The sequence below is a fragment of the Hyaena hyaena genome, unplaced genomic scaffold (genome assembly GCF_003009895.1).
Source record: "Hyaena hyaena isolate Hyena2069 unplaced genomic scaffold, ASM300989v1 scaffold_110, whole genome shotgun sequence".
In the NCBI taxonomy this organism is placed as follows: domain Eukaryota; kingdom Metazoa; phylum Chordata; class Mammalia; order Carnivora; family Hyaenidae; genus Hyaena; species Hyaena hyaena.
Genome location: NW_024080742.1, coordinates 1,926,870 through 1,939,798, shown reverse-complemented (window position 1 = coordinate 1,939,798; position 12,929 = coordinate 1,926,870). Strand labels below are relative to the sequence as shown.

The 12,929-nt window shown below is 39.3% G+C and overlaps 1 protein-coding gene across 1 annotated transcript in view; it reads left to right on the top strand.

The window, feature by feature from the left end:
* ZNF407 (zinc finger protein 407) overlaps nt 1-12,929 on the top strand; it is a 441,625-nt gene that overhangs the window by 252,772 nt on the left and 175,924 nt on the right. The window contains exon 5 of the mRNA XM_039236390.1: nt 11,023-11,189. Within this exon, the coding sequence (XP_039092321.1) occupies nt 11,023-11,189 (167 nt within the window). The remainder of the gene's footprint in view (nt 1-11,022; nt 11,190-12,929) is intronic.

The window sequence follows — 12,929 nt, the reverse complement described above, 5'->3', positions numbered from 1 at the left end:
CCATCAGGTTGGACAGTCCTTTCTAAATCTGGAAAATATATTCAAATGTCTAGATATCCTCTTTCCATAGTAGACACATAAAGACCTGCAGGATATTTGCTGGCCTGTAAGATGCACATGTCTATGGAACACGTCCCAGTATTACAATAATATCTTTTAGAAAAATACTAGCTGTGCATATGTTGAAGGTATATTTTAACTTGTTTGGTAGAAAGAAATATTTTATTTATTTCAACTTAATCTGTTATATGTTTGATTCATTTAAGAAGTCATTTGGGATAGTGATCATCCCCCATCTCTTAACTAAGAACAATGCACAAGTTCAGAGAGTTAAATGCACTGGGTATCAGTTACTGGTTCTAACAGGGCTGTAGTATTAACAGATTTGAATTTCCTATGCTAGAGGTATAATCCAAGCACTTATGATCAGTCATAAGTGATGACTTCTGTTTATTAAGTTTATTAACTTTGTTGAGAAAAAAATGGTTACTCTTTTTAAACCACCCTGAGAATTCCTAACTGGGGAGGGTTGCTGGCCGGGACACTGAGAAGGAAACCAGGGCTCTCTTATTGTTGCTGTTTTAAGTCACTGTGAAATAATAGATCATTCTCTTGATGTACTATTTATAGAACACCAGTGATCTAACTGTGATACAGAATGAAGAAATGTCCTGTGCCCTGTATTTTTAAAAATATTGGGTACACAGCAGGAATAAGAATTACACAGACCTCCCGAGGCTCAGAGAGACTGTCCATGGCCGGACACTAACTTCTCTTTCACAGCATCATGAATGTCTAAATTGAACATTATTTCTGAATCTGTGGCATGCAAGAAACTGAGCAACATTGCTTCTGTGAAACTATCAGCTTTATTAACAAAAGGGGATTGGAATTTATTCTATAGACATATGTAGGGCCTTTCCATGATGTATGTCTGTCCTTATAAAATTTCATACAGTCAGGCTAACGAAACATTTTCTCGACATAGTAGTATAACACCATTGTATAAGACCTTATTACAACTTTTATAAATTCCATATGAATCTGAGTTTTTTGGTGAGTAGCACCGTGACAGGTTTTCTGAATTGAGACAAAAGTTCTTGTTCATACTCAGCTTCCATTACTATATCAGTTGTGTTTAACTTTAATATATTAAAATTTTAAAAGAAAATTAATTTTGTAGTTGGTTTTGTTCTATTAGTGTTTTCTCCTTTCCATGAGCCCATTTTTGGTTTTATGGGTAAAATCTATCCTTTTTAGATTTGTTAACGGGTTCATTCTAATACAGTAACTGGTGAGATCGTCATCTGAAAACTTAGTAAAACGCTTTTCCCACTGACATGTAAATGATCTAGTTTCTTAGCTCTCTGTTAACATTTTCATAGCATCTACAGGTAAGCTGCTTGAAAGACAGCTGTCTTTGTTAGGGCTGACAAGCTGTTCTCAAGACTGCATTCCTTGGCTGAATATAAAAGTGAGCTCATCACAAATCTCAGATGTGAACGTCATTGTGGTAGGTTAAGTTTTTCTTTCTCCCCAGACAGGCACATATTTGTATGTGTATATACTGCATCTGAAGTGGTCATGGGCCTCGTGAAGGGTAAAGGCACATTCACCTTCTTAGAAAATTATAATCAAATAATTGTGAAAAACACGCACTGAAGAGACATAGGAAGAGGATAAAGAAAAACAATAGATCAGTGGTTCCTTTTGTCCTGTCAAAGCCAAGTTCCTCTCTCTGGTAATGGGGATCATCTCAGTCTGACTACTCAGAGGCTGCAACTTTACCTCTGTCTTGCATGCAGCGCGCTCCCCACCCACCCGCGGGGCTCAGATGGTCGGCTCAGGGCTCACACACACCACCTGGCCAGGTCTGCCTGTCTCCGCTCTGGAGCTGGAGCCTGTCAGTGCCTGCTCCCTGCCCGATGATGTCTGCCCTGCTCTTTGAGGCCTACCTGAAGCCCCTCCTCATCCATGAGGTCCTTCTAGCGATTTCACTCTATAGCCACCAGTGCTTTTACTAAACCTCTTTTAAAGCCTCTTTCAAAAGCCCAACGTGATGCGGTGCTTTTGTGTTCTAATTCTTTCACTGAATGTAGTGTTGACCATTGAATCATAGGCTCCTTTTGCAGAGGCTTTTATGTCTTTATAAGGTTGAACATAGCATAGGTCATTTGTAGACACACAGTAGTAGGTTTTAATAGCGATTTTTTAAATTGACCAGTTGATATAGAAGTAGCTGAATGATTATAATTTGAAGGTTGTTAGGATTGTGTTGTAAATGTCCAAAAACTAAACAATAATCAAGACATTTGTGATGAATCTTTAATTGAAATTTGAAATTTCTTTTGTCGATTTATCTCAGATTATTTATATTAGTAAGAGCAGTGATTTAAAAGAAATTCTCTTTGCCTGGTCTTTAAACAGTAATATTAGTCCTTTATTTGTAAGTGCTATTTTAACCTTCCTTACACAAATCCAGTGTTTTCTTCCCTAACCTGAAGCGATAAAATTTCATTTAGTCCAGAGTAGAGGATTTTGGCAATTTAATATATGTCTTGTTCTTCAGGACTTGACTTCTATGGTTAGTTAAAATTGTTTCAACTTCCCAAGCCCTCCAGCTCTGCAAAACCCTTGAAGGAGGGCAGTTTGAAGTGGAGGGGGCAGCCTGTGACGGGAATGGGTCTCATATGCGGTATAATTCCTTCCACCTGTTCTTCTCGTGTTGGCGTTTTAGAGCCATGCAGGAAACGTAAACTCTTTCAGGACTAAGCTGACTTCTCAGACCCTGAGAAAGGGACTTGGTGGAGCTTTGTTTTCAGCAGCACTCCATTCAGGTTCTGTTGCCCTTTGTAGATCAGGGTGTTTGGGGGACATGGCAGGGGGTGGCGGGAATGTGACCTATTATCCAAGCCAGGGATTGGCAGACTATGACCTGCATGCCAAATCAGGCCCGCTAACTGTTTGTGTAAATAAAGTTTTATTGGAACACAGCCATACTCCTTTGTTTATTTACTGTCTGTGGCTGCTTCTGTCAAGGAAGCAGAAGATAAAGACCTGATGAGCCACCATGCCATGGATAAGATGTCTACTGTCCTTTACGCAGAGCTTTTCCAGGCCCCTGATGGAAGACACCGCTGTGCCAGTGAGCATTGGGTGTAGTGCACGCAGGGAGTGGGAGAGGCTCCAGCCAGGCTTCAGGGATGGTTTTGGATAGACCTGAGTTTATGGTCTCTTTGACAAAGAAAAATTTCCTAAGAATGAGATTTTGAAGGATGAATTCAAATCTCTGAAGGCATAGCCCTTGTAATCCTTGAATGTTTTTCTTCAGAATGAGTCATTCTCTTGGTTCTTAGTAGACTGAAGCAACCTGGGATTAATATTCTGCTTAGTGCTCCTCCCAGAAGTAATTTTGACACAAAGCTTTTCAACCTTTGGATTGGTTTGAAAGAGCCAGAAAATATATTTCACAGCTTTTAGAATCTGAATGATATGTTAAGAGGTTTTAAAACGACAGGCCTTGGTGTGAGTGAGGTTAAATTTTTTTTCCAACTAGTTAACAAGGATCTAGCCTGTTAATTAGGGTAATTATCACCTGTTCAGGGCAAAAATGCACTCAAGACTCTTGGCTTAAGTAGCAGGCTCCCTTGCTGTGTAAAAACCCTGGGGGCGCTGGGGAGGGGCTGTCCAACTTTCATCTGTAAGCCACAAGTGAACCTGAAGAGTTGAATTTAGTAAATGAAACCTTTCTAATCTTAAGTCTTTGTGGCTTCTTGATATAAATCATGCCCATGTTTTATATATAATCAGAAACAGGCCACTCTCCCAGTCTAGCCTAGTTTAAGTAATCTGGATACTAGCATTATCATGTAATGTCTTTGGTTTCAGGTTTTAATGCCATTCATTGAGTCAAAGTTTTGATTTGGACTTTGTACACACATATATGCACACAAATATTTGGAAGGAGATGCTCAGAGGGACATTGAGTGTCTTCATAGTTACTATTTAGCTGTCAGTGTACCTCAGTTCAGAGGAAAACACTGATTATTTTCCATAGAGTTTAAAGTTGGGTATTTTATTTAAACATATGTGTAATACTTTGAAACTTCATAGAAATAAGATGAATAAGATCACTGTGGAATAATACTGGGGTATATAATACAATTTAGTGCTCGTTTCTCATGAATCGGTCTAAAGGCAGCATTGTATATTTTTATTCAGAGTTTTCCCCGGGGCCAAAAACTACAGAGGCATCTCACAGTTCCGTGATTACAGGTACTCTACCTGGTATCACAGTAGAGTGTCCTGAACTCTGGCATTTTGCTTTGTTATCCTTGGGGCGCCTTTTCAGCATAGGACACTCACATGAAGTCATTGAACATTGTGGTTGCTCTTCAGGGATTGTCCTTCTGGGCCTTTTATGTGCTTCTTTGTTCAAGGACGTGATTGTTTTCAGTTACGTTTGCAGCTCAGCAGAATTCGTACGGTAGCCCTAGTGCGTGAAGACTCCATCATATTCTGCTTTCATTTCATCTCTTAGTGTGTGGTTTTGTAATTATTAAGTTATAATAATTTTAATAAGAGGCTTTTATTTCAAAGAAACTGCCTGGGCATTGGTAGTTTTGAGTAAGTCAGAAATTGTTAAACAGATTCATCAGGATGGTGGATGGCTTTGGTTGAAATTGTACGCACCTGGCCTTGCCTTCACAGTTCTGTGTTCCCTTTTACCCCGTAAAAAAACCAGCAATACCCATCAGTTACACTCTTGCAGCCTCAGTTGGGCTTTACTGGAATAGTTTTGAATCAGTCAACACCTTTGTTTCACAGTTTTGAGAGATAATAACTGCATGATTAGTTAATATTTTGACAAAATTGAGCTTACTCTTCTATTAAAATTTTATTCATAGCACACCAGATCAGTTTCACCGCTGTGCTTTTTTTTGTAGATGTGAATTTGTGTGAGTTATTAATTTCACAGGAGTGGCCCATGGAGTCATAGAGAGAAGATAAGGAATATTGTTTGATTGTTTAATTAAAATACCCATTTTGAATTGTGAAAAATTTCAAAAACAGTGAAAGTATTTGGGAAGATGTTAACATATGGCCATATTTACTTGGAATTCCTTCTCTTCTCAAAACAACAAAATTGGAACACTATAGTGAACATTATCGCATACACACCTTAACCCCTTTGTTCAGACACCTCGGTGTCCTGTGCAGGCTTTTGCATGCGGACTTCATAGGTTTGTATTCAATACTTTTGTTTCTCTCTCCTGAGTGGCTCAGTTCTCTACCCAACTTGTTTTGTTTTAATGCAGTTACATATTTGAAATTGCTAATAAATGTAGCCCTGTTGATGCATTTTTCTACATTATGATATCCCATTTTGTGATTAAACCCATTATTTATCTACTCCTCAGCTGATGGATATTTAAGATTATTCGCATTTTTTAATGGGGATGATTTTTTTTTTATATGTCTGTGCTTGTGCCGGAGTTTCCCAAGTGTGCATACCTAGACGGAGCTTTCTGGGAGAGAGGTAGGTTTTAAGAGGCATTGCTAAAGCAATTATTTCTAAATTCTCCTGGATTGGAGAGATTAGAAAAGAACATAAAAATATACTAGTGATACTTCTTACTATATTAAAAAATTATAAAAAAGCACCAAAGTATCAAAATACACTTGTCTTCATAGGTCAGTGAGATATGTGCAGATTTTTCATTAAGTTGCTAATGAATTGAGTGAATAATCCACCTAATAGGGTTTTACACATTTTAAATAAAATTTAAAAATATAATTTGAAGAAGATGAATATAGAATCTCCTCTTAGGATGCTTACCCCATATAGTAATGTGGAAAATTAAAGTTAAGGACAGAACTCAAAAAAGTAGTTCTGTACTTTGACATAACCTGTCTGCCCTTTTAGCATTCAAAGCCAGGCAGCTTTCTGTAAGGCAGACACATCTATTAAGATAATGGTATTATCATATAATTCAGCTCCTAGCCGATTCTGTAGTTTTACTTTGTACATAACACCGAGTGACACCCCTGTGAGAATTTCTAGTTTTGTTATGTGTCTGACAGTGAGGATATTTTGTATACTCGTTTCAAAATTTTAAGTCTAGAGGTGTGGGTTTTATTTAGTCTTGGATCTGCTGTTACAAATCATGCCAAGAATGATTTCCAAGAAGATAAATTCACCACCAGATTTAACAGGGAGACCAAGCAGGGCCCAGAGCCATTCCAGGTATGGGAGGGGTGCCAAGGAGAAGGCAGCACACATAACCAGAAAACAATCAAACAAACAAACAAAAAAAACCTACTGTGATCCTATCAGAAAATTCTTAGAACTTAATTTGGGAAGCCTTATAAACTTAGACTAAAAGATGAACCCTTAGCTGACTTTCATAGTTATCCACATGCAAAAGGGCTTTATTCCAAAAAGTTAGACATCTCATTCCCGGAAGCCAGGAACTTTATAATGGCATCTCTAGGTTGGAACTGGTACAGGTGTTATGTGCAACATTCTACATTTAAAATCATTTCCCTCAAAATGTGCAGATCATTAGTACATTGTCTTCTGATTCCCACATTTTTGAGAAGTTTGGTATCCTTTTAATTTCTTTTCCTTGTGACTTTTGTTTTGCCCTTTGAAACCTTTTAAGATCTCTTTATATCCAGTAGAAGCATCTAGTGAAGCCTGAGGAAAGAGGAGGTAACAAAATGCCTTTTCTCATTACAAGTCTTACAGCACTGTTTAGCATTTTGAACTTTGGTTTTTTGTTTGTTTGTTTGTTTGTTTGTTTTGGCTCATTCGGTTGAGTGTCTGACTTCGGCTCAGGTGATGATCTTATGGTTCGGTGCTGACAGCTCAGAGCCTGGATCTGCTTCAGATTCTGCGTCTCCCTCTCTCTCTGCCACTGTTCTGCTCATGCTTGTGCTCTCTCTCAAAAATAAACAAACTTAAAAAAAATATGTATATAAAAATATCATGAGTTCACAGCAATATTTCTTTTTTTTCTTTCTTTTTTTTTCTTACAAATAGTTTATTGTCAAGTTGGTTACCATATAACACCCAGTGCTCATCCCCACAAGCGCCTTCCTCCATGCCGATCTCCCCTCCCCCCCACACCCATCAGTCCTCAGTTTGTTCTCAGCATTCAAGAGTCTCTCATGGTTTGCCTCTCTCCCTCTCCCCCACTATTTCCCCCCTTCTTCTCTCCCAGCATTTTGAACTTTCTATTAAATATTATAAGATAGCCAGATCATGTAAGACCTGGAAAGGGTATTGAGGTACATCCCAGAGATGGCTTTCTGCATGACACATTTGTTATTCCTCTGCTATGGCCTGTGATACAATTTTTAAAAAATTTAACTTATAAATGTTTTTTAAAATATTTTTCATTCATTCATTCATTCATTCATTCATTCATTTATATTATTGAGACAGAGAGAAACAGAGCATGAGCGGGGAAGGGTCAGAAAGAGAGGGAGACCCAGAATTGGAAGCAGGCTCCAGGCTCTGAGCTGTCAGCCCAGAGCCTCAAACTCAAGAGCCATGAGATCGTGACCTGAGTTGGAGTCGGTCACTTAACCGACTGAGCCACCCAGGCGCCCCTAAATGTTTAAGTTTTAAAAATTTATGTAAGAACTTTAGAATATCAAATGAAGGTACCGGAACAAATACGGAAAACATGAATTTTATACATACATCCAGGTGCTAGGTATGCAGTTACGTCATGTTCTGCATGTTTGAAGTACTCACTTTGTAAAATAAGGCCAGATGCTGAGGAAGGTGACAGGGCCAAATGGCATGAGAATCCGGGGCTCCAGTCAGCCTGCGTGGCCCCTATTACTGTAGCACACGGATCCCACATTCCGACTCGGGGTCTGGTGAGACCAAGTAAAGGATGAAACTCTTAATCACCACGTTAGTTCATCTAGTTCGTCCAGAATTATTTTAGGCACCACTGTGTACCGTGAACTTGGATGGGCCTTCAGGATACACGGTGACCCAGACGCCATCCTACTATTGTGTGCTTCCCTTGTTTACCCTTTTAGGTTGTAGCCGTTCCATAGTTGTCACTTCCTTGTCTTGCTACATCCTTTAACTGACCTACTGGAAAACTATCTTCATAATCAAAGAGGAGGCTACCAGAGTTTTACCAGACTTCTTTGTAATGTACCATAAATCCAGTTAAGCAAGAAGTTTCTCCTGGAAGACCACATGGGGGCTAGAAAATCATTAATAACATCTGACCCAGCCTAATGTAGGTCACCGGGCTTCACCATTTTCCTAGGAAACTGGATGGCCTCCCCAGGGTGGTGCAGGCAGGCAGAGTCGCAGCGAGTTCTGTCAGTGCCTGCCACTCCCGGTGCTGGCACCCTCCCCAAGCACTGTCTCACCAGGTCCTCTTTGCCTCCTCTCCTATCCATTTGCCACTGCCTCTTACGTCTAAATTAAGTACCTCCCCTGGGAAGCCTTCTTTAATCTGCCCCACCCCATTAATTGCTGCTGCTTTTAAATTTATGAGGGCATTTTACATTCTCTTTTTATGGCATTGAGGTTATTTTTGTGAATGGCTTTTCTCCCTTAATAGCCTGTGATTTTCTTAAGAGCCAAATCTAACTCATTTTGTCTTTGTCTCCCCTGTCTAAAACATTGTTTGGGGTATAGTGGGTGTGCAGGTCTTTCTAGATATAAAGTACATCTAGAACACACGTTAATGCCTTCCCTTCTTGGGTCCACATGGCCTAGCAGGACTGCGTATGCTCGCCCCGGTTCTGTCCAGAGCTGCCTTGGGATGAGCTCCCCAACGGCCCCCAGGACACCTGGATCTGTCTCATGGATGTCACTCTTCCTGCCTTGTTGCATGAAGGCTGATGGTTCACAGTATTCGAGAGTCAGGAATGGTGTGGTCCCAGGAACCACCCCATCGAAGAGTAGGTCTGCATCTGTATAAGGATACTTGGCATTGGTCATATTTCAGATTCTTTTCAGAGTGCCAGTACGTGAACTTATTTTCATAAAGCCAATTGTAAAACACGTGAGGTTTTCTGAAAGTCAAGCGGTGGCCTTAGTTAGTTCTTTGTTATCTGGCTTTTGTCATTTCATGACAGGCACTAAGCTCTGGTTTAACATTTTTATTACGTATGAATAATAGAGTACATATACTGAGGTTTCGTAGATGTAATTTTGTTAAATGTACATCATGGTAGATTTTCAAAATGAGGGATTTATTTTGTCATTCATAAAGTTGTAATACAGTGTGGAGAAACTATTTGTTAAAAGATAGCATCTACTTAACCTCCTTATTTATTTCTTGTAGGAGAAGGTTAGATCCACAATAAATACATGAAGAAATAAGTAGATAGGGGAATTTATCTTGGAAATAAGATCCCTGTCATGGTTTTGAAATGTTAAATGCATGAAGACCCGTCAGGGAGATATACGGACATGATATTTTTTTACAGTGCATTTCGAAGTATTTAGTTCTATTTGTCATTCTCTAGTACAGTAAGCAGTGATCAAAGGATACAGTAATTTCAGTCAGTCTGTGTTCATGAGTGCAAATATAGTGTTTCTATAGATACATTATTTGGTTGTATTAATTGGCAATTTTAATATTAATAAAGCACTTAAGAAATTTTTCTATGACATTTCTTAAATATTTAGCCATTTTTACTTCTGTAGCATTTAATATCTATTGTTACAAAAAATTATATATAACAAATGAAGAGGGATTTTTATAAAAGTTGACTTCATAACTCGATTTCTAAGAATTTGTGAAACTCCAATGATTAATTTGTTAACGTAATTTATACTCACCTCAGAATAAGTAAGGTGATGATTTGGAGCTCATGATTTCCTTCTGTACCCTTATGGGATTAAGGAAAATTGTAAAATCACAGTTAAAGCTTTTATGGATAGAATAAACTTTTCTCACTTACATCTCCTTATGTATATCATGGTCTAAAACGCACATATTACAATCCTAGTTTTTAATTGCATTGACTTGCTAAAAGTATAGACTGATTTATGATTGTCATAGCAGGCTGCCACGGTCTCTCTTCTGTGGCATAGCACTCATCCACTTATTAAAATATTTTAATTTTGAATATTGGGTTTTAATTTGCTTTTATTTGACTGTTCATTATCCTGAATTAATTAGCTGGACATTATTAGTCACAGGCATTGCTTTAAACAAAATTGTATTCGAAACAAAAAGTAAATTTCAGTGATGATTTCGTGAACACAAGCAAAGAGGGACAGAAGCTCACCAGAAGGAGGATTTAAGGTTTCTGTTGATGGTTCATATCGCCCTGATGACGAAGGGTGAGCTCAGGGGCTCCAGTGTTTTCTGGCGAGAGTGTGTTATGTGTTATTTTCATTTTTTTTTAATGCAGAAAGTAATTGAGGTTTATTTTTCTCAAAGGTTGCTTTATAAAAAGGTATAGTTGGTTATAACCTTATATTTATTCTAATCAGAGGGAAATTTTTCTCATGCATCCTTAGGGTAACGCAGAAGGACACCTGTTCAGGAGACTCCTTTGCATTTTCCCTTTCTCCCCGGGAGCGGCGCCGGTCCAGGCAGGGCCCGGCCCTGACGGCAGCCGGCAGCACCAGCCGCCTCTGCCCGGCAGAGAGCAGGGCTTGTCTGAGTAGTTTAGTATGGATAGCTTTTCATTTAGCCTTTGCTCTGACAGCCCATGCCCTGGATAAGTGGTGTAGGCCTGTGCAGGTGAAATCTATTCTCACATTTGCCTCAGGGGTGACTGGACTGTAACAGAATTTTTCAAACCCGTTGGGCCCAACCGCAAAGCAGAGAATAAATGGCTGAGGTGCCAGGCCTCGACAGAAAAATCAATGCCTGGTTATACAGACATGACAGACCGGGCCTGCGGTCCTGCTCACGGAGTCTGTGCACTCGCCACGTTTCAGGGTTAAAGCACGCTCCTGTCTGGGGCCCTCGGTGGCACTGCGGGGCGGCACTTACCTCGTGTTCTCTCTCCCCCGTGCAGGAAATTTACATGCCACCTGTGCGACAGAAGTTTCACGGAGAAGTGGGCCCTGAACAACCACATGAAGCTGCACACGGGAGAAAAGCCATTTAAGTGTACCTGGCCCACGTGCCACTACTCGTTCCTCACGGCCTCCGCCATGAAGGACCACTACCGGACACACACAGGTGTGCGCCCCTCCGCGCGCGCCCTGGGCTGGGCGGGCGGCGTGCACGCGGCCTTGCCTCCCCCAGCCTGCCCGTGGGAAGATACGGTTTTTCAGTGATGCTCAGGGTAATTGTAAAGTGGCATTCAAATGGGAGTGTGGGTACGCACACGCGTGCATGTGTTTGAACCAAACCAAGTTTCATACCCAGAAGCTTTTTATATCGTGTGTGTACATATATGCGTGTGTTTCAACATTATCTTTTTAGATGTAATCTTGGTAGATCATTTGAGGATAATAAGTTTTCGTGGAGGACTAGTCTTAGATTTTGTGACCAATATAAACTCGGTTCCATAATATTTTTGAACATTGAGTTTTGGTTTTCTGTTCCATTTAAAAAATTCTTAGTGAGATTAATATTTCTTTTAAGAGAATACTGTCAGATCCAAGAATTTTTGTTAATACGAAGAAAAGAGTCTGAATTTAACTACTGTAAATTTTTTAGATAAGTATATATTTCAAAAGTACAAATTCACACGTTTTACCTCACAGCATTTAAAGGACCATATGTGATTTAATCTGGTTGATAGTAAAAGTAGCATTAGGAATACACCTATGCTAGGCATGGTACTGAGAGCTCTCCGTTTAGACCTTCATAAATATATATCCCCTTCATTCCCTGCTGTTATAGTCACTGTTTGTGACATGTTTTCCATTATCTAAGGACAGTGGACCCCGAACTCCTTACAGGCTTAGAGTTGAGTACACTCCTGTCTCTGTAGCTGTACTACCATGAGCTATTTGGTATTTTTGTCGTCTTTCTCTTTACACCTCTCAGAAAGTATTTTGTTTCAAGGGGAAAAAAATAATACATTTTAATCAGCATTCCCAAATGTTTTCTGATTGCCAAGAATCCTATATTATTGTTAGAAATTATAGGTTAAAAGTTCTTCTGAAGCAGTTTGTGGGAAGCCCAGGCCTCCTTAGCTTCCTTGACAAGGGCGGTGACGATTTAAGGTCTCAAGCCTGCCCTGAGAGATCACTTATATCGAACAGCAGATGAAAAGCCAGTGCAGATGTAATTTATCGTCGGCGTTTCCTTCTAAAGAATAATTGTGGAGACTTGGCTGGATCAATAATATGGATTTTTGTTGTTAGGTCTTGTAGTCTGCACCATAATGAGAGATAGGGGACAGTGGCTGTTTTCTAATAGAAAAGAAAGGATTGGTTTCCGTGTCTTTCTACATTTGAATGCAAAATGGTGCACTTGAAACTAATTCAAGTTGTTAAGAAAAGTCTCTCATTAGATCTCTGCTGTCATATGAATATGGCATGTTAAACGAACCCCCTTTTTCGAGTGAAATACTACGTTTAGTTTTTTCTTAAAATTTTTTTTTGAAAAATACTCTGATGTCCACTATCCAACCCTATTGCCTTTACCCCTCAAAAAAAAAAAAAAAAAAAAAAAGCCAGTGAAATTGAATTTCAGATGAAAAAACAAATCAAGCCACCAAGGTAAATATGACGTACAATACATTGCACACTAACATCCTAAATAAAATTCTGTACTTCAGGAAATCAAGGTCACTAATGTGTCTAGAATTGAATCACATTGAAAATTAACAATTTTGTCTTTGTACCTATACATATCTTAAAATAGAAAAGGGAATAAAACTTAGTATGTACACACAGCACATGCCCCTGTCCAAAACACACACCTCAGGAGGAATTGCCTGTTCTTAGAAGAAGAGAGACACAGGTC